The sequence below is a fragment of the Platalea leucorodia genome (genome assembly GCF_965183815.1).
Source record: "Platalea leucorodia genome assembly, chromosome: 4".
In the NCBI taxonomy this organism is placed as follows: domain Eukaryota; kingdom Metazoa; phylum Chordata; class Aves; order Pelecaniformes; family Threskiornithidae; genus Platalea; species Platalea leucorodia.
The window spans coordinates 35127670-35154215 of record NC_138826.1 but is presented as its reverse complement, the minus strand read 5'-3'; the positions used below and the strand labels follow the sequence as shown (position 1 = coordinate 35154215).

General features: G+C 44.2%; 1 protein-coding gene across 5 annotated transcripts; it reads right to left on the bottom strand.

The window, feature by feature from the left end:
• Positions 1-58: 58 nt before the first annotated feature.
• NRBF2 (nuclear receptor binding factor 2) lies at positions 59-23127 on the bottom strand. 5 transcript variants are annotated; one of them, XR_014228045.1, is made up of 6 exons: positions 22980-23127; positions 11265-11349; positions 9673-9713; positions 7607-8501; positions 6278-6850; positions 59-5747 (listed from the first exon to the last, which is right to left on the bottom strand). XR_014228045.1 is itself a non-coding variant. In XM_082310525.1 (4 exons), the coding sequence occupies exons 1-4, from the start codon at positions 23031-23033 to the stop codon at positions 7788-7790; spliced, it is 894 nt and encodes a 297-aa protein (XP_082166651.1). In that variant the 5' UTR covers positions 23034-23127; the 3' UTR covers positions 6863-7787. The 5 variants fall into 5 exon arrangements, 1 of the variants encoding a protein (XP_082166651.1); XR_014228046.1 differs by having other exon boundaries at positions 59-5604; XR_014228047.1 differs by having other exon boundaries at positions 59-1940.
• Positions 23128-26546: the final 3419 nt, after the last annotated feature.

The window sequence follows — 26546 nt, the reverse complement described above, 5'->3', positions numbered from 1 at the left end:
GCCAAGAAGTAGGTCGGGATTGATGTTGCTGTGCTTGCCAGTTGGTTCTGGGCTTGGGATGCGGTTCTGGGCAGCGCCCTTCTTTTACGCTGGCTGTAGCACAGAACGAGAGCCGTGGCTGAAGGGGCAGAACCTGCCCGTGTGCGTTTGCTTAATGACAAGTGGACTTCAGTCACACATACTGTTTTTTTTAAGTTCGGGATATGTAAATGAGTGAATTTTAATCCAAGTCTAAGTATTTTTCCCCCAGATTGAGTTTTGGTGAGGTGTTTTTAACATTTGTGAAGTTTCTTGAGGCTGCTGACGTTTGCATTCCTGCTGCAGATGGTCGTGTCCCCCCTCGGTTTTGTTTCTGCACAAAGAGCAGTCGCTGGGGCCTGGCCCACAGCTGTCGGCACGGCTCGCCCCCTGCGCTGGGGCGCCTTTGTAGCCGAATTGAAGGGAATGGGTTGGTTCCCCCTGGGTTGCTATCGGGAAGGGTCAGGTGGCTGTGTCTGCCCTGGCCAAACCAGGGAGCTCCCTGCTCCGCCTCATCTGAAAGGCGCTCAGGTGCTCCACTGCCAGCGACCGCGCAGCCGGCAGCACCCCGGGCTTCCAGGCCTGAGCTCTGGCACTGTCCTTTGGGCCCCAGGGGGCACCGACGGCTGCCCCTGCCGCCCCCAGCGCTCGCAGACCCGGGGAGGGATCCCTGCCTCTGCCTGCGAGATCGACGAAGTTCTTGCCTCCTCGGGTGGTAACTGAAGGAGCCGCTGAACAGAGGCTAATTTGTGTTTCCAAGCTTGAATATTCAAGTTCTTCCTTTATGACCTTTTTTCTGCCACCTTTGCTGATAGATCCTTAAGTGTATGACAGAGTTGTTGATCTGCACAAACGTGTGGGTGAAACGGATGGTGATGCAGCGAGAATCCTCGCAAAGAAAAGCCTGAGAGATCGTCAGGATTTTAAGACAAAAAGTCTCCTTTTGGAGAGGCAAAACCGATGGGCTCAAGCTGCAGTGTTGCGTGGCGTCCTGCACAGCCACTGGGGTAAGTAGGTCTTCGCTGCTTTCGTAGCAAAGATAAATTGATAAATTAATTTGATAAATAGGATTTTGCTGTAGAGTTTAACTATCCACTCAATTTGTTTAGTAGAGTTTATCTATAGTAAATTGATATGGTAGTTACACCCCATGTATAGTTTTAAAATTCTGTGGTTAATGGTTAATGGTAAAATCCGATGGATTTGCAATGCATAAAAACATAACCTGATGCATTTTGCAAATCGTTTTGGGAATTGCTGCAGGCGTGGATGGGGCGGCCTCATAAACTGCCTGCAACAAAGCCAGCCTTTCCCGGGATCTAATGGGGGGGGAAGAAGCCAAAAGCGAGCGAACAAGGAAAACGTGGCACCAGCTGAGCGCGACGGGGAGCGCTGTAAAGCATTTATTGCTGTCGACTGGAAAAGACTCTGCAAGTCGCATGCTGCATGCATTAGCAGACCACGAGAAGTTGTTAAAGGTAACAGCTACTCCAAATACCACTAAAAGAGGCCAAAAATTCTTTTTTTTATTTTTTTTAAGTACTTCGTGCACCAAATTCAGCTTATTCAGTATCTTAACATTCCTGGCTCCGTCACAGGGAAGCGGAGCTCCCCGCTGCCCTACGGGGATGGGAGCAGAAGTGGGGCTGGCGTTGGGCTGGCTGCCAGCACGACCCGAGATTTGCACAGCTCACGTCCGAGACTAAAGAGGGGTTTGTGGGGAGGTGTTCTGTTTTCAGGTTAGGTTTTCCCTCGACCGCTTCCATGTTCTGCGAGGCGTTCCTGGGCATGTTTTTCCCATCTTCCTTTCCTAAAGACTCTTCAGGAGGTTTTCTGGTCTACAATCTCAACTATTTTAGGACAGCCAAAAGTATTCGATGAGACCAGCTGAAGCTGTTTGAGTGCAGGAACGCTGTCAACTCCTGGAAGAAGAACGTGAAGTACCGTGTCATCTTTTGCCGCCTTCCTATTGAGACCAAGCTTGGCTTGATCTGCTGTGCTCTCCCTGAAAATCTTCCTTTCTTTTTTTCTGTCCTTCGAAAGCTCAAAGTCATCAAAACCGCAAGCCCTGCTCTCCACACACACCTTCCTTCCCTCGCCCCTTTCCAGCTCCTCACCATCATTTCCATCCACTGCACTGCCGTACGGTAAACGACCACGGCAATTTTCTTCCTATTGTAACCACAGAGATAACTAACGAAGAGTAAGTAATGAGCAAAGAATAAAGTGGGGCTGCTATGACCTGAAGTACTTCAGCATGGCTGGCTGTGTATGTGGTTTAGCTGAACCAGAAGTTCTGGGATCGCTGGAATTGCCGGCGGTGAAACCGTGGTCCCCGTGGTGCAGGTCAGACGTAGGGGGTTATAACAGTCTGATTTTAAAATCTATTTATTCTACTCTTCCAGCTTCACGGCGATGGCTCAGATTTGTGTGTGTAAACCGAACCCCCGTCTGATCAGCGCTACGTTCTCATGCTCTCTGACCTTTTCGGTAGGTGGCAATTCTGATCGTACCCTCTCCCGTGACATCCCGTCAAGCCCTCTCCTGCTCTCACAGCTGACGGCCCACCCCGCCCCGCGCCCCTAACTGGGAATTTCCCTTCCTTCCTCCGTCCGCAGCCAGCGTCGCCCTGTTCTGCTGCTCTCCTGCGCAGGATGTTTGCGCTCTCCCCCACATCCGCGCCGGAGGAGCTGCCTCTCCCCGTTGAGACTCCTGGACTAAGGCTTTGCTGTGCTTTCCCCTCCTAACCCCCAGCTCTGCCTCAAACAATGCCAGCTCTCCGCTGTGCTCCCGCTTTCCCGCTTTGTTAGCGGGAGCGCCGCTTTTCCCTCTCCGCCTCTGTGTTCCCATGATACGCGTGCCCCAGGAGGGCAGGGGAGCGCTCGGTGGCGTGGGGGCTCCTCTGAGGCAGCCTCCGCCGCCACGTCCCTTTCTTTCCATCTCAGCAGGCGACCTAGGAAACTCTGACCGAGGAGCAGACGATCTGTAGCGTTAGCAGCACACCCAAACTAACCTCTGCGCTTCTTTCATTTGTTCTCTCGTAGGTTTTGAAAAGGAAGTTACGGTCTATATATAGCTAGTAGGAAAATCTTGCCTCACAGCAAATTGAAGACGTGTTTTACCTGATGTGTTGCATGCAAACAGTTGCATTTTAAACATGGGCCTTTCTAAAGCCAAGTGGTAGAGAGAAGGATTTTCGCTGTTATGTTTCAAAGTGAACATTTCTGGTACCTTCCAACCGTACCAATACAATGTATTCTTGACACAGATGCCTGTTGCTTTTTCCAGTCCCTGGGCATGTGGTTTTATCGTAGCTCTGTGCTTCCTTAGTGGAATTAAAGAGTAGGGTTTAGGAGCTCTGAGGCAGGAAATCCTGTATTTTCACAGCTCTAAGGATTTCGTATTGTTTGATCTCAATAATACCTTAACTCCTGCAGCAAACGGGCCTGAGGGAACGCTTCAAATGATTACAAGACAAAAAGCCTGGGTAAGTTTGGGTTACTTCTGGTAAAACAAACATGGCAGAGAAAGGAGGTGGAGGGAAAGGCAGCCGTAGCTCTGAGTCTTTACGGAGCAACGAACTTCTTTTTATACAGTTGAACTCCACGGGCCACATACTTGGGCAGAAAGGTCTGGCAAATACTGCCCAGCCTGTACCCGATTTGTGGCAGCCACGCTACCACCCTGATTACTTTTGAAGAGTTGGATGATTGATTTTGTTTCCTACTGTACTTTTAGTCCAATTCAGTAAGGACTGTTTTATCAGCTGTTGTGGCCATACTTGCTTTTCTCCACCTGTTTTGCTGGTGAGGCTGCTTTCACGGAACCATCGACCAGCCCAGGTTGGCAGGGACCTCGAAAGATCGCCTGGTCCAGCCCTTCGTGGGAAAGGGAGCCGAGATGAGGTGCAGTCCCCACCACTGCAGGCAGGCCAACAGGAACTGCAGATGGCTAAAGAGCTGCTGCTGACAGGAGAGCAGGAAGGAGTTCAAGGCCAGAGCTCCTGGAAATGCTCTCAGAGGAAGAGGTCACAAGATCCTCTTTTCCTTTCATCTAAAACCAAAATGTAAAACCCAACACTTCTATATTTTGGTTTCAGCTGTCGTTGTAAGCAGCAACCGGTGGTGCAGTCTGCAGATTTTATTCTCAGGAGACTCCACGTTGCTTCCGAGTTGCCTTTCTTTGGTTTCTCCTTCTGTGGAGACACAGCCAGAGATCGGGTAATTACCGTTTCTTTTTGCAAAGCGTATGTTGGCTATAGTCAACAGGGATAATATTTCTGTGTTCCAAGACAAGGGTGGTTTCTGTGGTAAAGCGAAGTCTATGAATAGAAGTCAGTGTCTGGACGCATGTTTAAAATTGGTTCTTGGTGCGACACTGTGAAATCGCGGGCCACAGAAGTTTTTAGTTCTGTCCAGTATAAAACAATACGGATCAGACTCCCCGCCGACGGGAATCTTCCCGCGTGCTGTGCCGGGCTTTGGTTACGCGCTGCGATCACCGACACCTTACCGCGTTGTCGTCGCTGCTACAGTTGGCGCAAAGTCGCTTACGCCCCCGCGTAGCGCTCAGCTGCCGCGGCTTTTCCTTGTGCCGGAAGGGCTTGGGGACGCAGCCGGTTGCGGCCGCGATGGCAAGGCGGCGGCGCGGCCGGGGGAAAGAGCAGGGCGCGGGGCTCCCGCCAGGTGGCGGTCGGTGGCCACCAAAGGCTGCGGTCGGTGGCCACCAAAGGCTGCAGCCCGCGGCCGCCCCGCCTCGGCCCGCCCCCGCCGCGGGCATCGTTTCACGACGCCAGAAGGCGAATAAGCTGAAAAGCAATCACCGTTTGAAACAGTTTTAAATTGCTGGGGCACAAACTAGTTGCTGACAGACATTGGAGAAGAGTTTCCTTAGATTTACCACTATGTATCTATAAAACTTGTCCTCTAGTGGTGAGTATGCGCTACACAGCCTCTCATTCTTTAACCGGACCGTGTAACTGCTTACCTCCGAATTCAGACTGAAGAACTCCTTACTTGGAAAAATTAAAATATTTCATCTTATTTCATACACTTAGCTTTTTCCCTGGAATGTAAATAATTTTATAAGGAAACGTCATTATTCAACGGGTTCTCAGCTGTAGGGTGTTTTACAGATGTCCCGTGCTGTGCCGAAAGGGGCGACCCTACGGGCTCCCGCACGCCCGTCCGTCCGTCCGTCGGCTTCACGGCTGGCTGGCGGCGCTGCTGCCGGGAAGGGAGGGAGAGAGGAGGCTGGGGGTGCCAGGGCGCTCCTTTCAGCAGGAGCAGCTGCGTTGCGCACCAGGCCACGAGCTGGCTCCTCACTGGTGTCGCCTGCTCCAGCTCTAGGACGGTCCCTGTATTACACAGAAGTATTCAGCTTTCCACATCACCTCCCTGGGGCCGGCGCTACGCTAGCAGCAACGCTGGCAGTGCTTATACCGCAGCTCAGCGCTCCTATCTGATTAATGTGAACGTTGTGCCCATTCATTTTCCTTCCTGCATCGCTCACGGGAGTGGAAAACTCGCGCTAAGCCACGCTGCCTGGAGTTTGGTTTCAGCAGCGGTCATGTGTTGAGTAGGCAGACTGCAAGAACAAACATTTGCATTGCAGGAGAGAGGAAAGTTTTAACACCGCTTTCAAAAGTAGCATCACAGAGTTTTGCCCCTGGTTGGCTATCTTCCTACGGAGAAGCAGCTTCCTTCGGATCTGGTGTTTTGTTTATGCAGCTGTATATGAAGGGACAGTTCAGTCTTAAAAACAGAAGGCAGAGCTTGCAATTCCCCTACCTACCCCCTGCCCTCCGAAAAATCCTGACTCTTCAGCAGAGGTAGCCAGGCTAAAAATGGCTTCCTTCTCCTATAGCTGCTGTTTGCAGAGAGCGCCGAAATGTCTGTCTGTAGCTAACAGCCCTTGGCTACCATCCCTGGCAGCGACATGAGATAGGTGCTGAAACAATTTGAGTTCCTTCTTGTGAGCACAAAGCATTCTTTGCTTCACTTACATGCATAGAAACGCTACGCTCCACTGCCTCGTTACCTGTAACGGCCAGGCAGGTGGCGGTGGAGAACGTCACTTGCCCTTTTGCGGGAGCAGCGAGCTGGGGCTGACCTGGACCAGGTTACCTCATCGCAGCTGTTCTGCGGGGCCATGTGCTAAACTGCTCCAACTGAAAAATAACTTTTTTTTCCCCTGGCAAGATTAGTTTCCTGCTACAGTTCAGCACAATAAGGGACCTCCTCTAATGAACTTGTCTTACCTTTGTTTCCATAGGCTTTTTCTAGCCTCCAGTCCCTACTCTCCTTCAAGCAAGCACAGGAGACACCAGGTATACAGAGGTAAGGGGAGAATTTGCACAGCAGTAAGGTGTTCTGGCCACAATTCCAAGTCTATTCTGGAAGAAAAATGTACCCTTAGATAGCAAGCTTACCTTGTAACAAACAGCACAAGAGTAACTTAAAACGGGGCAGCTTGCAACACTTCATACTTTTCATTAATCAGTAACAGCTAAAGTTAACTAAAGCCTCCACCACACACTGCAACACCCCCCTGGGGAAAGCCTGGCTTCAGGTAAGCTCTGGGGGAGGGCAGGAGCTGGGGGAGGAGGGCTGCACCACCCTCCGCAGAGGCCAAAACCCTGCCTGGGTGCACACAGCTCCCGTGGCGCGCTGCGGTGCGTTCAGCTCCGGGCAGCCGGTCCCCCAGCAAACGCGTGGTGCTGCAGCTTCCTCTGACGCTGCAGCGCTCTGTAGGTGTTCGAAGCCAGCTACCAGCCAAGTCACTTCACGTGTAGGCAAGGCCCTCTGAATTCATCCCAGCTTTCCCGTATTTGCTGGATGATGAACACAGAAGTTCAACTGTATGTGTGTACTAACGCTGTTAGTATAAATCTTAATTTGTTTTTTTATAATCTGCAACATTTGTAGAGATTTAACACGCGTTTAGTGTCAAAACACCTTGGTTTTTATTTTCATATCCTTTTTGAATCAGGTTAAGCTGTAAACAATTTCTTTTTCAATCAAATACTGCCAGCTAGAATTACTTCCATTCATGCATCACTGAAAACAAAAAGGGTATTTTTCCTTACGTATAGATTTTTCTTTTTTAAACAATGTCACTTTATACAGAAACCAATCGCTAGATTCGATGCACCCTGATTAGTTATGTAAACAGATAACCCAAAAAAACCCTCGTCAACAGAACTAATAAGTTGGTTCCTTCATAGAATGGAAATTAAAATCTCCCCTGACTTGAGGTTAACATGGTCAGGAGTATAGAGCGTGGCACATAAATCCATCTAGGAGGTGTATAAATTGCACTGTATCTGAATTAACAAAGTTATGCATAATGAAATGCACAGTTTAAATTCATGCTAGAAAGCATTTTTCAATATGAAGTGGCAGCCGACTGGCAACCGTAACAGTTAGGTTCTGCACCATCATTTATGGCATTATAGATAACTATTACCTATAGCATACTTTAAAACCCTGAAGGATTGTGTTACTTGAGACATTCTCCAGGCAGTCATTTGGTTTGAAACATTGGGAGAAAGACTAAAGAGTTTGCCATCTTATACCGATTATGGTACCTTTAACTTTTATGAAGTAGATCAGATATCGTATGTATTTCACAGTAACAAAGTTGCTTTAATGCCTTTTCTCCAACAGTAGGATTGTGTTAAGATGTTTCTGCCCTCAGATCACCATTGTCCCGGCGATTTTTCCCTTTTCTTAAGTTTGGGTAACTACATTGAGCACTTTTCCTGGGTTTTAACTATTCATAAGTCCTTTCAGTATATCTTCGGAGAGTTCCAGCAGAGGGAGTTCAGGGGAGGGGATGTCCAGGGGGGGAAGGTTGGGTATTGGAATGTCCTTTGCCTTCCCAGCAGTTGTTGCAAACTTCTGCCAAGTTGCAGCTGAAGAAGTGTCTGAGTGTTGCTGCAGACCCCACAACTCTGACTTCTCAACAAAGTCAGCATCTACATCCAACTCCTTGTCTACCGGAGATTTTTGGAGTCTAGCTCTTTCTGCTTTTAACTGCTTATTCTCTCTCCTCAATCTCTCATTTTCAGCTACAAGAAATTCTACGTGCCGTTTCAAATCTGCAATTTTGGTTGCCTGCTCTTCTATTATTGTTTTGTCATCTTTTGGAGCTTTACTCCCGATACATGCTTCTACCGGCTCCTTTTTTTTCTGAAGCAGAAATAACAGTGTATCCGGGTCCCTGTCAAAGACACCCTGAATATCCTGTGGATGTTTCTCTGTGGAAGGGCTGTATTTCTGAGTAACAGGAACCAGTAAGTTTTGATCGTCAGAGTCTTCAGCAGATGGCTTATAAGAAGTCTGAAGATGTGCAGCTATTTCCTTGTCAGCATTCTGCTGGGCTTTCAGCTTTTCCTCCCTCTTTGCCCTTTTCCACCTCTCCTGGATGAGCAGTAACTGTTTCATGTGACTATCCCTTTGTAATTCCAGTGATAGCTGAGCCTGAGTGAGAACAAGATTAAACAATTTAATTGGTGATGCCTAATCCCACCTGAATATTCAGGCAAGTAAAGTTGCACGCATGTAAATATTTACATGAACAGCATCACGGCGTGCCCGAGGGAGGGGGAGGAGCTTTCGTTAGTCAGATACTAAATCCAACAAGAAGTGATCTCTGCTTGTACAATGCAACAGATTCAGATACGTCACCCAAATTTAGCGTAACTACCAGTATTGTGAAGGAGTGAGTTACCATTAGGTCTTTTTGGTTGGTTGGTTGGTTTTTGTTTTTAAGTCGCTGACCAGGCTGTGATAATACCTCTGAACGGAGGCACTAAGAGTTTAGCTGACCTATGGCCAACACCAAGAAGGAAGACATTCACTTGGCACACACAGCCACACCTTAGCTAAGTAACATAAACTATTTGTATGCTTCTGTGATGGTATCTGCGTAGACATATGAATAACAGCCAACACTAAGCAGAAAAGTGTTCCAAGGCCAGATACGGTCCCAAATGATTCAGCCATACTTAATGGAGGGGGTGGTGGCATTGTGGTTAATAACTCACAGGAACCACCTGGGTAAGAAGCTACCATTTGTCTACAAGAATGACTCTTTGGAGGAAAGACAGATATCTGATCTCCAAGGGTTATTTGCTTTGATAATATTGGCTAAACTCAAAGCCTGCTGCTATGAAAGCGCTGAGCAGACTACCACATTCACAGATAGATTTGTGCAGTAAATAAGGAAGGGTGTAGGGCTGTTGTTCTGGAGGTCCCCCAGTCAGGATTAATAAAACCAAAGTTACAGATGCTCAGCTCAGCTCAGCTTTGCGTCTCAGCAAAACAGCCTAAGTGCCTCACAGCAAAAGTTAAATATGAAATTAGTTTTATCACCTACTTGAAGATGCCTTGCGGACTAGAAACCATGGTTGGAGAACCCTTAGATGGCTTAGTAGTTCTCTTGTCCCTGCTCCACGTAGACTTGGAAAAAACTCTCAAGGAAGACTAGCATCACTGCACTCCTAAAACCCCTGGTGCAGTTGCCATGGGTTCAGAAAACTATGCAGAGGCTAACGCCCAAGAGGGGTATGAGCAGTCAGGGCACAACATGACACGCAGGCACACAAGAGAGCTATGGCCGATTCTGGCATCTGCTGCACTTTGGTCTCACCTGCTCTGACTGGGTCAGCTTCATAGCGTCTGTAAGGTAAGCTGCAGAAAAGAAAATTGATAAACACTTAGGACAGGGTTACAAAACCCGAATGATTCCATAAAAGCTAAGAAAAGGCTTCAGACCTTCCATGTTCTGAATCCCCACATAAAAGCGGCAGTCCAGAGGCAACATATTTACCAAGTTACGGTGGCTGGAAACACCTGCTGTTTTTCAAAAGTCTGAAAAAAATTACTGTAAGACCATGCAATACATGTTACACCCCTGCCATGGCATCCTGTTGGTTCAGGTTGTTCCAATTTGTTTTTAAGAGGAGGACAGCAGCCATTTCCAGAAAGTCCCAGAACAATTTTCCCGTGAAGGGAAGAAACACAGCTAAGGACCAGACTTTTAACATACAAGCATTTTAAGACAAAATGTGGTAAGTAAAATCCTCTCGCCCATGGCACACCAGTATTATGAAGTCATGCTTTTTTAATTATATTCTTGATGAAGAGGTATAGTCCGTAGTTCCCCACTTTTTTCATCAACTTCCCCTCCAACCAGAAAAGGTGCTGGCTTACAGTCAGAGCAGCACTTCAGACTGAGCATATCTTGCTAGTGCTGAAAATGACAAGATGTAAGAAATTCTTAACTAAATTCGCAAGGTTGTAAGATAATGGCATAGAAACATCAGCTGAAGAAAAGCAGTAAACATTCGGTGCATTTCTGGGTTTTGTCTTAGTGTACGATGTGAAGGAAACCAAAAAGAAAAGTCTGCATATTAGAATGTAAGTGCTCTCCCTCGTTGCTCTGAGTATTTACAAATACCAGAGAGACTATCAATTTCTCATTTTATGGGGTTTTCTAGAATGCCTGGGTATCTAGGTTACGATGTTCAGAGTAGCCACTTATTTTGTCTCCACACAAGCTCTGTCACTGGAAATGTCCTACTTGTTGCACCAATTAAGACCTCTTTCTTCTTCTGCCAAGCAGTCGCCGCACTGTGGATTCCAACACAAGTAATTAAGCGTGACTAGTTAAATGGACAGGTAAACACACAAAGTCTCACTTTGGAGAGGCTGTCAACTGCAGTGTCAAGGCCTGCTATGCAATCTGCTGTTTTGCTTGAGTTCTGGGAAAGCTGAGCTCATCACCTGTTCTTAGCTGTCTTGATTCAGACATTAGGAAAGGGAAGTAAGTACACTTTGGTACGCAAACGTTTGTCTAAGTATTTCCTCTATCAACAGAGAAAGCAGGTGACTTCAGCTATGAAAGCAGTGAAGAAAAGACAAAGCATAAAGTAAAACTGGCTTACAGCAGGTCCCCAGCTGCAGTTTGTGCATGACACAAGGTGTTGGCTTCATCTTGAGTCGAGAACTGCCTTCACAGTGATAACCACCCCCAATCAAAACAACTTTGGAAACGTCTGGCTTTAGCTGCTCATATTAGAGAAAAAGTTTCTAAAAGAGTACTTGATCTGGACTGAAAAATAGATTCACATTTTAAGAATAAAAAGAATATTTTGCAAGTAATTAGATATTCTACTTACATGAAGCATGCAAATCTAGAAACTGATTTTAAGAGCTGGAATGTGAGAAATACCTACTCACCAGCAGCTTTTTTGTGACAAGAAATTGCTTCTTCATATTTCCCTGCTGCCAACAAACGGTCTGCTTTTCTGCTCTGCTGGTGAGCCTTAAAATAAAAAGAGCATTACATCAATGAGGGTTAACCGACAAATAGTTATACCTGTTTTAAAAGTAATCAGTACCTCTAAGAAACTCAGTTCTCAGGCTTTGAGGCTCTCACTCCCTTCCAAGCTTTATAATTTGATTTCTTTTTTAGTACTACCTTACAAGAATCGGTACTGTACAGGTAAGAACTGAAGTTTGTTAATGCGGCAAAGATGGTGTGTACACAACAAAATCCTTCTGAAGCTGTTCCTCAGAAAGTACACATTCTCCTTTATAGGCAGGCATTCACTGTAGTCGTGTAAAAAGACCAGTAAGGCCATAAGAAGCTATGAGAAGCTGTAACTATTTAGGATCAATCTACCTGGCAGAATGCAAGTTATTTGAATTATGTTACAGCTTACAGCTGGTTTGACGTTTTCTGCTGCCCCATGCTCAAGAGGCCTTGCCTCTTGGGTGAAGAAATTGTGAAAGATCTTGGGTTTTTTGTTTGCAGCTTACATCCATTAACGGAAGCAGCACAGCCATACTTAAAAATATCAAAGTCACGTTGTTGCTGTACAACAGTTAAGTCTATACTAGCATTTGTAAACCACTAAGGCAGACTAAGGATGTTGCTGAAAGCAAGCAATTGATGCAAGTATTTGCATATGCTCAGTAAGAAACAGTATTGCATAACCAGCACTGCAACACTGATGAAAGCAAGTCTTTTTGTCATCACTACAAGACAAGAATTTTACGGTCCTTCCTCCAAGACAAGCTATGTAACGTGAAAGGCTACAAGCACTAACTGGCAAGGCCGCCAGTAACACAGACCATTCATGACTGCTTTACTACATGTTGAGTTTGAAGTAAACAGACATCAAGTACCGGGCACTGACTCTGTGAAACAATACAAGACACTTAGGAATCTGAAGAAAGTGTTTGCCTGTTTCTTTGCCTTTTAAGATTACTGTTTCTCAAGAGAGCCTTTACCAAATCCATACTGACTGAACCTGTAGGGCAAACAGAGCTGAAAGCCTGTAATCTGCCTCTGTAATTCTGTCTCTGACCCATGCAAAATTCTCTATTCCCTCCCTTCACCCAAATACAGGCATAAAACATATCAGACTTCAGATATTTGGTGAATATAAGTTACGGACTCACTTTAAGCATGTTCCAGGATCAACATAAAAATGAGAGCATTTGTCCCTATCCTAAGATGTTAGAACAGCTGGTTCCCTCTGGGCCTTATGGAATTATACTCCTCTCTCTCCTGCAGTCTTGGAAGAAGCATCGAAGGTCAGATAATCCAAACAGGATGGTAACATGATTCTATCAGGACTAACATGATACTTATACTAACATCCATTTTAAAAATAAGTTTCAAAATGCAGATCAATTTCTTAGTCACCTTTGTCCTCCAAATTGACATATCGCTTACAGTGTTACAGCAAGTTCAATTTTCTACCAGAATTTTAGCAGCTCTGACACCACAGGAGAGAATGACTTCTACAGAAAACACTCTTTCGGGCAACAGCTGCTCTTAGCAGTTATATCACTGCATTTAGACATTTGGCTTTTCTACAACTGATTTCATATGCTAATATAGAATGTTATAAAAAAAAAAAAAACAAAACAACAAACCACACAAAAGCCCCTTCTTGATTCTTCACAACAAATATTTCAGTTGTATTCTTCTTCCTCATGTTCATTCAATCCTTACAGCATTGTCAGCATTCCCTGTTTCTTCTGCCCTGAGGTTAAATAATCTCAGAAGAGGAAGTGTTTTTCTATTGGAAAATCATCTGTTTTATGGCCTTTTTCTATGGACTCCTACAAATGACATGCTGGAAAGATAAACTTATTTCCCACGGGAATGAACAAACGGTATCAGCTCATATAGAGCCACCTCCTCGGTTATCCATGGCAGCTCATCCAGTTACAACTTAGCTATGTCATGGACATAAAAACACCTGAGCTAGCTCCATGCAAAACATTTTTTCAATAAATTAGTATTGATACAGCTGCTTCTGCAAACTGCATGGGCATGTCTAAAAAAAACAGGGAAAGAGGGAACAGGGTAGCTAGAGACAGAAGAGCTAAGAAAGCAACTCAACAAGCCAGGGGCCTGGTTCCATTTATTAGTTTCTACATATAACAATTTGAGTCTGATTGCTTTCAAAGGTTCATATGTTTTAAACTACTGCAGCATGATCTTACTCAAATCACTTGAGCACATGCAGAACATTTTGAGGACGGTCAGTTGTTAGTTGATTGAGCAATTAAATTATTTCCATTCTCAATTAACTCCCAGTGAAGCTGAAGGGAGTCTGAAGAAGTTGGGCTAGACCATGAATAAAACTAGGAAAAAAACCAGTCCAGAGATGCTAGCAAAAAGAAAAGCTAGGATTCTCTGATTACAAGGTCAAAATGCCTTTCTTGCTGTTACATCAAAATATATAGATGTTAGGCTCTCTTACTCTGATGCGGAGCAGCAGACTTCCCCAGTGGAAACAAGAGGAAACGCAGCAGAGGAAAAAAAAAAAAAAAATCAGTGTTCCAGCACAGCCTTGGTGAGAAAGCTAGGTGTTTTGCAGTCAGTCATGGGGGAGGAATTCCTCATTTTGTAAGTTTTCCTGCCAGCTTGACAAGGAAATATTTACTCATTTATTCCACCCTGTGAGTGCTTGTTCCAATTAGTTGATTGTGCAAGGACCAAGGAATTTCTCCCATTTTCATGGTACATTATTCATCACCAGCAGTTTGAAGAAAGTAGTGGTGCTGTTTCCTAGCAGCAAGTGATGAAGCTGCAACAGCAGTACTTGGATGCTTAATAGCCATGTATCATGGATAAGCGTCTACATCTTGTCTAGTCTGCTGGTTTATTCTTAGTGCTCAGTTACACTTAGCCACACAGCGTCCAACCATTGTTAGCAAATCTATTTTGAACTCAGAGTGGCCTGTATCACATTATAAACCTGGCAATGGACGAACTGGTCCTATATCATAAAGTGAAAAAAATGGCTCTCAAGTTTATCCCTGGTCTGATGTCATGCTAGAGGAAGGTGTTTACACCAACAATTCTGGAGCTGCTATGCTGGTTCCCAACAGATTCAAGCAGGACTGCTTTGACTTTGGTCCTGCTGCTGTGGTGATTACAGAAACAGCTGCTGCATAACTGTAGTGGGTTTATATATCTGATTTCTCTTTCTCCTTCCAGTTGCAGTGCTGGAAATAAATGTAGGATGTGGTGTAAGAATAATTATAATTTATTAACAAGCTATGGAATTGAAGAGGGGAAGCAGTTCGACAGCTACTTCCAGATGTCCCTCCCAATCCAGAGGAGCAGGAATTCCCAGTAGGCAAATGGACAGGTGTAACAACTTGACTCTCGTAAGAGGAAGCAGGTGTGAGTGAACGATGACCAAGCTAAAAAGCTTCCTCACGTTGCTCTCACATATTTGGTTCTTAAGGGATTCACGCATGCCTTATTGTGTCACTTGAACCACTCTGGGTCAACTACAGGAGCAGGTAAGCTAGATAGCTTTCCTCAAATTTTCCAACTGTAGCTGAGATGTTAAGGAATGAATACTCACATTTGTAAGTTTGTCCTGCTATTCCAAAGAAATGTTTCTATTTGATTCTCCACCCAACTAACCTAAACCATTGACTATGTAATCTCTAAGCAACAGAATAAAAAAAACAATCAAACAACTCTCTAAAACAGCAATGCAAGTCTCCTCTTTGCCTAGAACTTTCTTTAGCAGCCCAAAAATTAACACCCAATTTTTTTTTTTTCAAATATAAACTAGACAATGATGTGACTGCAGGCCATGAGCAATAAAGCCATAAGGCCCACTTGCCAGATTTCTTACCACTCCCCCAAACTAAAATATAAAAATGCTCATTTTCTTTCTAGAGATCATGCACCATTACAACTTAAAAGGATTACCACCATATGATCCTAGCTTAGGTTGGGGGGGGGGGGGGGGAGCTGCTGCTTTTCCCATCTGATTCCAGTTGATGGCTAGCTATTCTAGAAAGAAGAGTAACAGGAAAAAACCTGCTCAATCCTACGATGTTTTTAAAAGGCAGATGTAGTGCTATGCATTTTCAGACAAGGTAAATCTATTACCCTCTCCTAAGAGCAGTAATTTGCAACAGTTCTGTAGCTGAGGTAGATAGTCTTGTATATGTTTTGTTTTTCTTTGTTCCCCTAATGGGAACACAGCTCTTCACTGGACAAAGCCTTGCACAAGATGTTAAGCTTACAGCCTTCTTTGTTCACTGTAAGGGACTCTCTAGAAAGTGATATATTTTAATATGATTATGAAGCATAAACTACATTGCCTTACTTACTAATAAAGTTACAAATGAAGGCAGGGAAACCAGCTGCTAAAATGATAGGGCCTGAGGAAAGCTAGCTGCAAAGAAGGTCTGTCTAATATAACAGTTTGTAACTATTTTAAGTGAAACCACTGTTTGCTGCTAACATCATCCATTTTATGCTATGGACTGAGGATACCAGTTATCTTTGCCAGAAAGGATCAATACCTATCCTCTCTTACTGCTAAAAGCAAAGATGAAGGGGTTTTTTTTTGAGAGATGAGGGATCTATTTGAGGATTTGTTTCCCTAAGGATGCAAGGCTGTTTGTCTAAGAATGTATATGGGAGAAAGGAAGAGTCAGAAAGCGCACGTTGCATTGCTTCCACATTGTACAAAAGAGTGCTAAGTATCTTCCACCTGGACGTTTACAGCAGCAGGCCACAAAGGGTGGGATGAGGTGGTGCACCCCACCTCACAAGCACTCTGTCAGTGCTACACACACACAGAAGTCTCTTTCAAACCCATTCTTACCAGGAAATAGCAAACTTAGAAAGGTTTGAATGCATATGTCTGCATATCCATTGAAAAATGGAATGAAGAGAGAATCCAAGTAGAAAACTTGACCTGAGAGGTCCAAAAATAAACTATGTATGGCCATCCTTTTAAAAAAAAACTTAAAATTTAAAAAAAAAAGTGCAATCATGATGAATAAAACTCAGAGTGACTATGGAAAATGCTTGTATTTACAGGCAGTTACACTAAAAGTGAAAATAATAAGGAGTTGTACTGTAACTTATGCTAAATAATGGGACTATATTTGCCACTAAGCCTAAATAAATGGTAATGGGTAGTTTTATCAACAGAAGCAAGCCCCCTTAAAAATACTCCTTGTATTCTGTAGAGACAGATAGAGTTGACTGAAGGAGAAACAAAAAATGGCAGAACCCATTGTGGCTGCTCAACCAATACACTAGCCACATGTTAGCTCAATTTTCTCTCTTTGAAAGCCTGTACTTAGCAAGGTTGACAGAACAATGACTCAACTGTAAATTACATGTTAGTGTGACTATAGAGCAAAATAAGTATGTGAAACTCTCATTGAGAATGTATTCTCAATATTAACAGACTCCTCACTCACTTTGTATTGAACTGTAAAGATGTTGAAGTTCAACTTGCTTATAAGCAGTAGTATTAGAATTTAAACAGGTGGGCAGACAAGCAACCAGTTGTTTAGCCAACCAACATTAATTCAATGAATAGCTCTAACTGACTACACGTGTGTTCCCAACCTATTCCAAATTTAAGATAAAATGGTTAGTCTGAGTTCCTCACCATGCAAATGCAATTAAGAGATCTGGAATGAAACCAACTCACATTCACACTGCTCAGGTTAAGTGGAGTCTTCAAAACCCCATACAGGCATAGCTGCAGCTCTTTCCCGGATCACCTGCAACTTCATTAAGGTGTGGTTTCCCTTTACCTAATGCATAGTCAAATCAACCTCATTCTCCTCCTTTTCTTCCATTTAGTATGATAAAAGCACTAAATGCTTCAACTTGCTTGTCAGAGCCATTTTGTATACCTACAGTTCTCAGCTGCTTTGGTAATGCTTTTCTTGTGCCCCTACATAGTGCTGCAGCTGGTACTACACAAGTCTTCCTAACTGGAGGTTATAAGCTAAATGAGAACAGTCCCACTGCCCTGATAATAAACAAAAACAATCTGGGTTCCTATATGTAGCCCCAAACCACATGGCTCAAGCTGTTACAGCAACTGAGCTACCCCTCAGTAGGGACAACTGAATAATCGCAACAAATGGTCCAGTAAACAAACCATTCCAGGAGCAACAGTTTCAAACAAGTGGGGCAGAAAGGCTTCAGCCATGACTTCAGTCTGCCACCTCCCCAGGCCTCTATGAGACAGCTTCGTTTGGGTCTTTAAACTGTTAGGCACGCTTACTCAGAGCTGAACTGCACGGCTTGATGATATGCATGTAATGCCAGCGTGACGCAGCAGAAAGGCACTGCTGGTAGGTACCAAAACAGCATAGACACCAGTGAGGAAATGATGCTTCTGTCAACCACCTGTAGCTTAGCTAATTATGTTTTTGACTGGGAGCTACTACAAGTTGTTACACGTGCAACCTGGAACAGTTTTGTGTTGTGCTTTAGTAGTAGTTATATGACTGCATACAACATTGTTAAGCTTTTCCAAGGAGGCTATTACCAATCTGGCTGTTCAGCTGAGTATCTGATGCATCACCTCAGCACCTCCAGTCACTTTACTCAGACAGATATGCGGCGCCTCTGCGGGTTCACACCTTAACGTTTCCCTTAGCTGAACTGAATGGCCCCATATAGATCATGTTGTTCCCAGGAAAACCAAGACAAGGCTTTCACCGCTGTGGTAAAACCAGACTTTGTGTTAGACATGTCTATATAATGATACTTCCACTTTTATTACCTAAAAGCTTGCTTTCTCTAGTTTGAGTTCAGAATTGAGTGCATCTGCCTCTTTTTTTTCATTTTAGATTGGAAGAGCAAGTATAGCAGCTTTCAGGTTAAACTCTATAAAAAAAAAAAAAAAAACAACAAACAAAACAAAGAAAACAAACTGGATTCAGTGGATGTTTCTGTAGATTAACATAATATTCCTGTTTTTCCAATCAAAATAAGAGTTGCAGGCTGGCATTAAGTCTCAAACACATTGGCCCATGTGGCTTAAATCCTTTGGCGTCTGGTAAACTTTCATAGATGCTTTCTGTTTTCTCCTCCTACTCTTCCATATTGCATATTTATTCTGCTTGTTATTTTGCCCTCATGTGAATGTAGTGTTCACCTCACTTCGAAACCATTTCTTAAATTAGGCTATTGATTGGCTTGCACTGGCATGGTTGCTACCAATGTCTTACAGCATTAATATTAAAAGCTTCCATTATAATGAGATTCTTGCAATATACATTTTGTTGTTATTCTCACTCCAGCCACTGGTCTGTGCTTTCTGTTTTTAATCAAAACAACAACTGTTCAAGCTGGATCCCTTATACTTCAAGAAACTTATAGGCAATAGATATTCACCAGATTTTTGGATTGTATCTTATTATAAATGATACAAAGTGCTACTACCTTGTAGGAAGAATACAAGGTAGAGGTGGTATGGCTCCTTAGCATATATCCTACAGGAAGATACTGAGGTATTAAAGTAGAATCTGCAGCTTTATGAAGTCTTGGATGTCAGACTCTGTTCAACGAGCAAGTTTCCTTTTTAGTCCTTCTGGAGGTTGATATATTTGCCTCATATTTTTACTGTGTTACTTCCAAGCTTCTTATGGTCAGCAGTGTGCTGTTGTGCTTCTTAAGTATGGAAAATCTTCACAGGTGTCTGGCTGATACCTTTTGCTCCTATACCTAAGGTTAAAATTATTGCTGGATGCAAGATCAGAATTCTTCGCCTAAACTAGGTGGCAGTAGGAATTGCCCCTACAGTAGGTAGTATAGAAAAGCTCTTAACTTTTTTTTTTTTTACAGGAGGTCTTTTCTTATGAGACTTATCTTCATGCTTTTGCAGTAAAAGTTTTAATTTGTTAAAGAACGTTGTCTAGTTTATGGCACTAGATTATGTGTGAAACAAGTATTCAGCAGGACTAGACAGCCGCTATATGGTTGCTTGCAGGTGCAGGGACTGCACTTAGTCCATACCAGTTTTAAGTTCCACAGCACAACCTAAATATTTTATTTGTAGGGTTTAAGAACTGGCTTCCTTATTAGTAAAAGCATAAGGATCAGGGCTTTAACCCATTCTTTCAAGATTAGATGATGTTTCTCATCTGCAAAGCATACAGTAGACTAAGGGGGGGGGAGGGATGGAGGGAAAAGGGCAAGAGGAAGAGAAAAAATGAATGGTCAATATCAGAGCTGGCCCAAAACACTTTCCCATGGCTCTAACAACTCAGTCGATGGCAACAGATTTTGGAAAAGTTGTTTCAATTTATTCCTAAATGAAGTATCACTGGATACAACGAATACCTCAAGAACAGCTCAGTGAAAAAAATCAAATCAGCAGTTAGTATTGTAGCACAAGGCCTAGAAAGGTTAAAAGAAGGAAAGATGGGGTTAGACTCGACATGATTATTTGTTAAGCATGCAACGATGGCACAGAAGGTATACAAAAAGATAAGAATAACTTTAAAAGGGAAAGAAAAAAATGGGGTCTGAAGAACTAAAGCCCAAATTCTAAAAAGATAGGTCTGTTCCTCATTGAAGTCATTAGACCTGAAGGTCAACGATTAAAACTTCCATTAAACAAAAAACACTGTAGTTACAGATTTTTATTTTTTTTTTTTTTTTTAAACAGATCTGGAAAGCAAATCAGTATTTGTCTAGTGCCATCTACAGAAGTAAATCAGTGAATTAGGGAAAACAAAATATAATTAAACTTAAGAAGAAGAAATATCATTGATAGTTTAAGGCATTAAGACCGAGATGCATAAAGATAAAATATTATTTTGACAGAAATGTATCTTTCAGAAGGTAGAAAAAGACTGTAATTGAAGTCAGCCGAATACAAGCAGCTATGGCATGCCACCCATAATTAGGAAGGCTAAGCAAGTAGTCAAATATATAAACAATAACTGAACCTGAAAGCCACCAATACAAGTGATTAAGTGTACCTGGTGTGCTACATGTTGACAGAGAAATGGAGACATTAGGATACTGCAAAACTGCGAAGATTTTTTTTTTTTTTTTCCCGGATCAGCTCCCCAGGATAGTATCCATGGACAGTATCTGTGCTTTCCAGTAACTAAGACTAGATGCTCAAATACACAATTAACGAACAAGTTTTACAGGACAAAGCAACATCCAAGAACTATAGCAAATTCAAATGAAAAGCCTTAACTAAAGAAAAATCAATTTCACAAAAATTAGTAAGCCATGGTATACTGAAAGAAGGAAAATGTCTTGTACTTAAGTCATTGATAGCAGATAAATAAGCCTAATGATTAGTGTATCTAAAACTGCTTTGTAGTTTAGGGGTTTTTTTGTTTAGTTGGGGTTTTTTTCCTCTATGACGGTTTGGCATCTTTGGAAAAAGTTGTGCTTTTCCAATCCACAGGAACTAGACTTAGGTAAGAGAAGAGATTTATAGGAGAAAGAAGTGAAATACATGACACTGGATAGTATCAAAAACTTAAATGAACATTCTTATATTGGAGGTTGGCACTTTCCCTAAATGTTGTTGCAAATCTCAAACTCAGCTGCAGAGAAGGACTATGAATAGGAGAGCTTTGCAAAATTCTAGTTACTCCTGTTCAGGTCCTTGTAAAAATGTAGGCGTGCTCTAACCATGGTACTGTGCCCATTCAAACTCTTGTCATGGTATAGTTTTCATGGTGCTTGACACAACCTGAAAAGGCAGGTCATTTTTCTATATAAGATGCTCCATGAATATATTGTGCAGCAGTTTCAAGAAATTTTTTGTATTTGAGGATACTCTTTAAAAGGGAGAAGAACATACGCACAGGCAACTTCATAATTTTCTGTACAAAACTATATAAAGTAACTTTTTTCCTGTATCATCCGTTATGCAGAAGTGTCTTGATCTTATTGTTAGTGTGGTGCTAGAGAGGTGCAGTAACTGCACACCTTATTGTGGTCAGAGGATCATCAACCAGGCTTTAGTCATACTCTTGTCACTCCTAACAATCCTTACTAAGTGCTCTCTGTAAGAAACACTAATTAGTGATATATGCACTGCCACAAAGTTGCTACTTTCAGCCATTTACTAGTGAATATTCAATTATTATTTTCTCCTTAGAAGCTCATGCACTAGATCTACTTTTAAAAAGTTTTTTATAGTGCCTGTGAAATAGCTATAGTTTATCCCTCCTCCATTACCATGCTGCAAGTTTGTCTGACTTTAAACCCATCATATCAACAAGGTACAAGAGCCTTCTACTTCCTTATTTCAATCAGGCCTCCAGTATAGAGAGTAATAAGTCTGAGACAGCATGATGCAGACATACCCAGAGTGGTTCTGCACCATCAGTTCAGATCTAAATAGACCATCTTCCTGCTACACTGTCAGCCCTAGTTCCATGGGCAGCCTGCAATGCCAATTTTACGAGCCCTTCTGAAACTAGAGAGAGCAATCCAGCAATACCTGACTGACTCTGTACGGAGCAAGCAAGGATTTGTCAGGGCTGACACCAAGCTGGAGCAAATAAGCTTTGATTAAATACTAAACTGACACAAGTCTCTGAGGTTTGCATGACAATGTCTAAACAATTTCTGGATCAAACTCATTCCTGGAAGAGCTGCAGTTGTATTCCTGGTGTGCTGCTCCTGGCTAATCGGACTGCTGGACCAAAGCTAGCTTTCTAAGGGAATGCTCTGTGCATCGCCACATCCGAGGCACAGTCAAGATACAGCTTTGATAAAGCCCACAAGGCAGCAGAGAATTAACTGTTCCTGACCCTAGATCTTGTCTATGTGACAGAAACCTACCAATTTAGGCTGTTTAAAATCTGATTAGCTTTTGTGAAGATGCATTTTTCAAACATCTGTGTTTCAGTTAAAGTTCCTTAGAAATTTAGTTTAAGCAGAGTAATTACTGATTTAAGATTTTAAGGCATTTGACCTTCTGAAATTAAAAGAAGCATCTAGTCAGTAGTGGGCCCTGATCGCCTAAAACTCCCATTAAAACTCTTTAAACTCACATAGATATGGTCTGTGTCATCTAGACGTTTCCTTCCAGAACTTCCCCTGTGTTTGCAACTTGGGCCAAACTTAACACCACCACCCCCCCACCTAAACATGCCGCTACACGGCCCCCTGCGTTGCTTCCTCTCTGGCGGTGCTCCCAGCTGCTGCCGGGCACGGGGCAGCCCGGCCCCCGCCCGGGCCCTGCCGCAGCTCCCTCCCGTACAGCAGCGGGGCAGCCCTGCGCGGCCTGGCCATCGCTTCCCCCGCCTCTCAGCCACCGGACCGGGCTGCGGCGAGCCCAGCCCCTCGCCTAAAAGCCGCCTCAAGTCCGGGACAGCCGCCCGGCCCCGCTCCCCTCCGGCCAGGCCAGGGCCCAGTGCCGCCGTGGCAGGGCCTGGCACAAGCTCTGAACAGGTGCTGGGGAAGGGGGGGGGGACACGGGACGGAGAGGGCCCTATTTACTGTTCAAGTAGCGCTCCTCCGCCCGGTTACCCCCCGGTGAGAGGGGAGGGGCGTCAGCCCCTCCCCGCCGCGGGCGCTGGCCGCCGCCTGAGGGCCGAGAGCGGCGGCAGGACCGGCAGACAGGACGCCCCCCGCCCTGCCCCCCGCGGCCGCGCGCTCACCAGGTTGAGGGGCCCCTCCATCACTTCCATGGACGGCGGGGGCTGCGGGCACATGGGCGCGGAGGCGGCCTGCTCGCCGCTCCCGGTGCCGCCGCCGCTCCTCCCGCGTCCCCGCCCCGGCGGGTTGTAAACACGGCGGCCGCTTCCGCCCGGCCCGTACCGGGCGGCGCCTCGCGAGAGCCTCCCGGTCGCGCGAGACTCGGGCAGTGTCGCCGGGGCAACGGGCGCCGCTCCTGGCTCCGCCCCGCCCCTCCAACCGCCGTCCTCGCGCCGCCCCAACGGCCATTCTTCCCGCCCGCGGCTGCGCGCGCCGGCGGCGGCTCTCCCGCTCCTACTCTGAGGGGGAAAAGCGCCCGGCGCGGCCGCGTAGCGCGGCGGTAAAAGCGCCCCTCGCCGCAGGGCAGCGAGGCCGGGGCCGGTATCAGAGAGGTCAGGCAGGCGAGCCACAGGCGCGAGTGGCAGCGAGAAGCGCCCTTCCCTCGCGACGGTGCAAAACCAGCTCCTGCCCTGGAGAGTGTAGTTCTGCCCGGAGGTGCGTTGTCCAGTACAAGCCAAGGTGATGGGGCCCGGGCTGTTGTTTCAGCCCTGGGCACAAGGCTAGTCAGGATGGCGGCCGGTTCAGCTCTCTCCATGAGGGGGAGAAGAAACAGCTGTTGCTCTTCGTGGCTCTTCATTGCAGGAATTGCAGTATATGGAAACAGGTGACAAGACAATGATACCAAAACTGCCGTATCACCATGTATGTGTTAACAAGATAGCAGTATTAATGATTCAAAATAAACTTTCTTAAGAAAGATCGGCTGAGCAGGGCACTGAACAGCAAATAAGCTGACCAGCTAACTTACTGACCGTCATAATCATCCTTATCCATACGACATTGTGTTTTGTGAAGACTATGGGGAAGAAAACTGTCATAAAAGGATTGTGCATAACTTTCTTAGGTGGAAGTAAGGATGGCATGAGTTCACAGGAGCATGGCAGTAATAGACTGAAAGGGGAACGAGGGCAAGAAAAAGAGGGGAGAGAGAAGAGGATAGAAGGTAGGGGGGAAGATGAGACACCTAGAAAACAAGAAGTCAAAAAGCTAATTACCAGCAAGTAAAGAAAGTCTGGGATTCCCCTTATACCCTTTGTAGGTGTGATCCTCAGACGTGAGTGGCGTCTGTGGGTCTCTGAGGGAGCCTACATGGCCTGATACGCTGTAGCTCTCAGCTATCTCTCTGCTATGGGGACTAGCTTTGCAACACAGGAGTGCTGGGGGGAGTTTTCCTTCCAACATATGTGGTTAGACAAGATAGTCTCTTCAGGCAAGGAGCTTCCAAAAGACACTTTGCTAGTTCCTGTTTTCATTTGCAAGAATTTATCTATCACTTGGTTTAATTATATATCACCAAGTCAGATCCTATGTAGTGCACAGTGGTTTTGATCTAGAGCCCGCTGATGGAATAGTAGATAGGTGAAGTTGTCCTATATCAGTCATTGAAGATAGGTCAGCCAGGGTGAAGAAGAAAGGCTACGTGGTGCTTCACTGCCAGTACTTACACTCGGACATATGAGATGATAAAATGTAATTGTTTTCTTGTACCAAACTGTTGTGTTTTCCTTCCTCTTAGCTCATGAACACACACTTATGAAGAGGTAACATTTATCTCTCAGCTGTAGGAGTATAGCTCCAATCTTGACCATCCCACTTAGTCACTGTTCATCTTCATAATGACAAGCCCTTCTCTAACCCTTAGCCCTGTGCTGCCTGGCCTTTTTATCTCTCTTGCTGGTAGTGCTACAATACAAAAAAGCCTGCCAAAGGTCTTTATATCTGAGCACAAAACTTGGTTGTTCAATTGTTAATGAAGTTATACTGAGTTGATGTGTCACAATTTACCGATTCTCTTGCATCTGTACATGAGATCTTACACACTTAGCTTGTTGATTGTCCTTTTCCATACTGCATTAATCCAGAGGCAAATTTTGATGATCTTGCTAAATATTATGTAGGATGAGATTTCAGATACCCTGGCAGTTAAATTGCATGCTGTCAAGCTGCTATTTCTAGCCACTTTACTAACTCTTTTTTTCATCTTTGGTGACTGAACTAGAGATTTTATTTATTTAAACTATATTGCTGATCTGTTTGTGTATAATTTTTAATTTTGCATAAAATGTTTGACTTGTGACAGGTAGCTGCATAGCTGGTTTTTACTATGTGCTTATCAGTTCTCCATAAATCATACCAATTTGCTAAAAGAGATCATTAGGACAAACACTTTCTTAGAAATAAAACAAACTAGTTCTGAGAAATGTTTTCCATTACTCCTGCTGCTGGCTCAGGAAAGACAATTTCATTTATTGGGTTTTAAGAGCCAGTCAATGTTCATTTCAGGACACGTTGTCTTTAGCAGAAAAAGGAGTAAGATGCTGGGCCAATTTACCACTTGTGGAATGGGAGCTAAAGGAGTGAGGAATATTGTATCAACCAAATAAAGGTTTTAGGAGCCATGTTGCTGAGTCAAGCCAATGTGTTTACAGCATGCCTGTTGTTCATGTAACGAGCAGCGGTCATTGCTGTTCCTCCAGCAAGGCTGGCAGTGGCTGTAAGCCCCTCTGGGGACCTGGCCATGCCTCTTCTCATCCAGGGACTGCTAGCAGATGCTTAAATGGGGCATTTTCCTTGACTCGTGTGTCAATGTTTTGTTTCCTATATCTAAATCTGATCAAAAACTGAAGACAAATAAAAAGAAATCTGACAAGATTATGTCTTAAAATCTCACGTTTTAAAAGCTGCTAGTGACATGCAGGATTTGCTTAAGAACCATCAATGCTGCCATTTGCAATGCTGTATTCAACTTATTTAGGTTCTAGTGTGATTTTTTTTCCCCTGATGGGTAGGTAGTACTTTTTGGCTTTGGCAAAATGAAAATATCATTGTGCCCTGGTCCTTCAAGACGCATCATGTTGCCAATTCCTGAAGCGGCTGTGGAAAGCAAGTAAAACCTGTAATATTATCTGTGTAACATTAGTTGCAATGTGATGTAGTGATGTTATTGCTAGTTCAAAATCTAAATTTGTATGGAAGTCCTCCTATACTTAGAGAATGGTCTTGGGAGACTGTGGATTTATGTCCAAAATTCGAAGATCCTGGAGTGCTGAATGTCACATATTCATTCCAGATGGCATGCTAACCTCCATTGCACTGGACTGAAAATGGCTACCGTTTTCCACCAGTGTCTACAGAGTTGTTCTAAGAGATTTAAAGTTGCCCTCCAGAGAAAACAGAACCATAGTAAATAGTCTACTACGTTATCTGTAAACTCATCAATGAAAACAGGATGATTATTTCTTTTCATTACCACCCTTTCTGTGTTTTACATGTTTTGCTCCTCCCTTGGGGCTGCATGGGAATAGCATGTTGACTGTATAAGTATAAATTAAATGTTTGTCTAAAAGAAGAACGATTAAAATGTAATTCTGGGCAGGATGTGCCTGTCAGCAGGAAGCTTCCTAAAATACCCTGTGTTTTAAGAGTGGAATTTTAGAGTAGGAGGGAAGTGTAGAATTGCTATTTACCTG

Coding starts and splice junctions, on each gene's coding strand:
- NRBF2 (XM_082310525.1), bottom strand. CDS start 23,033: ATGTGCCCGCAGCCCCCGCCGTCCATGGAAGTGATGGAGGGGCCCCTC. Junction 11,350..22,979: donor TGGAGGGGCCCCTCAACCTG/GTGAGCGCGCGG, acceptor TTTTATTTTAAG/GCTCACCAGCAGAGCAGAAA. Junction 9,714..11,264: donor TTGTCACAAAAAAGCTGCTG/GTGAGTAGGTAT, acceptor TCTTTTCTGCAG/CTTACCTTACAGACGCTATG.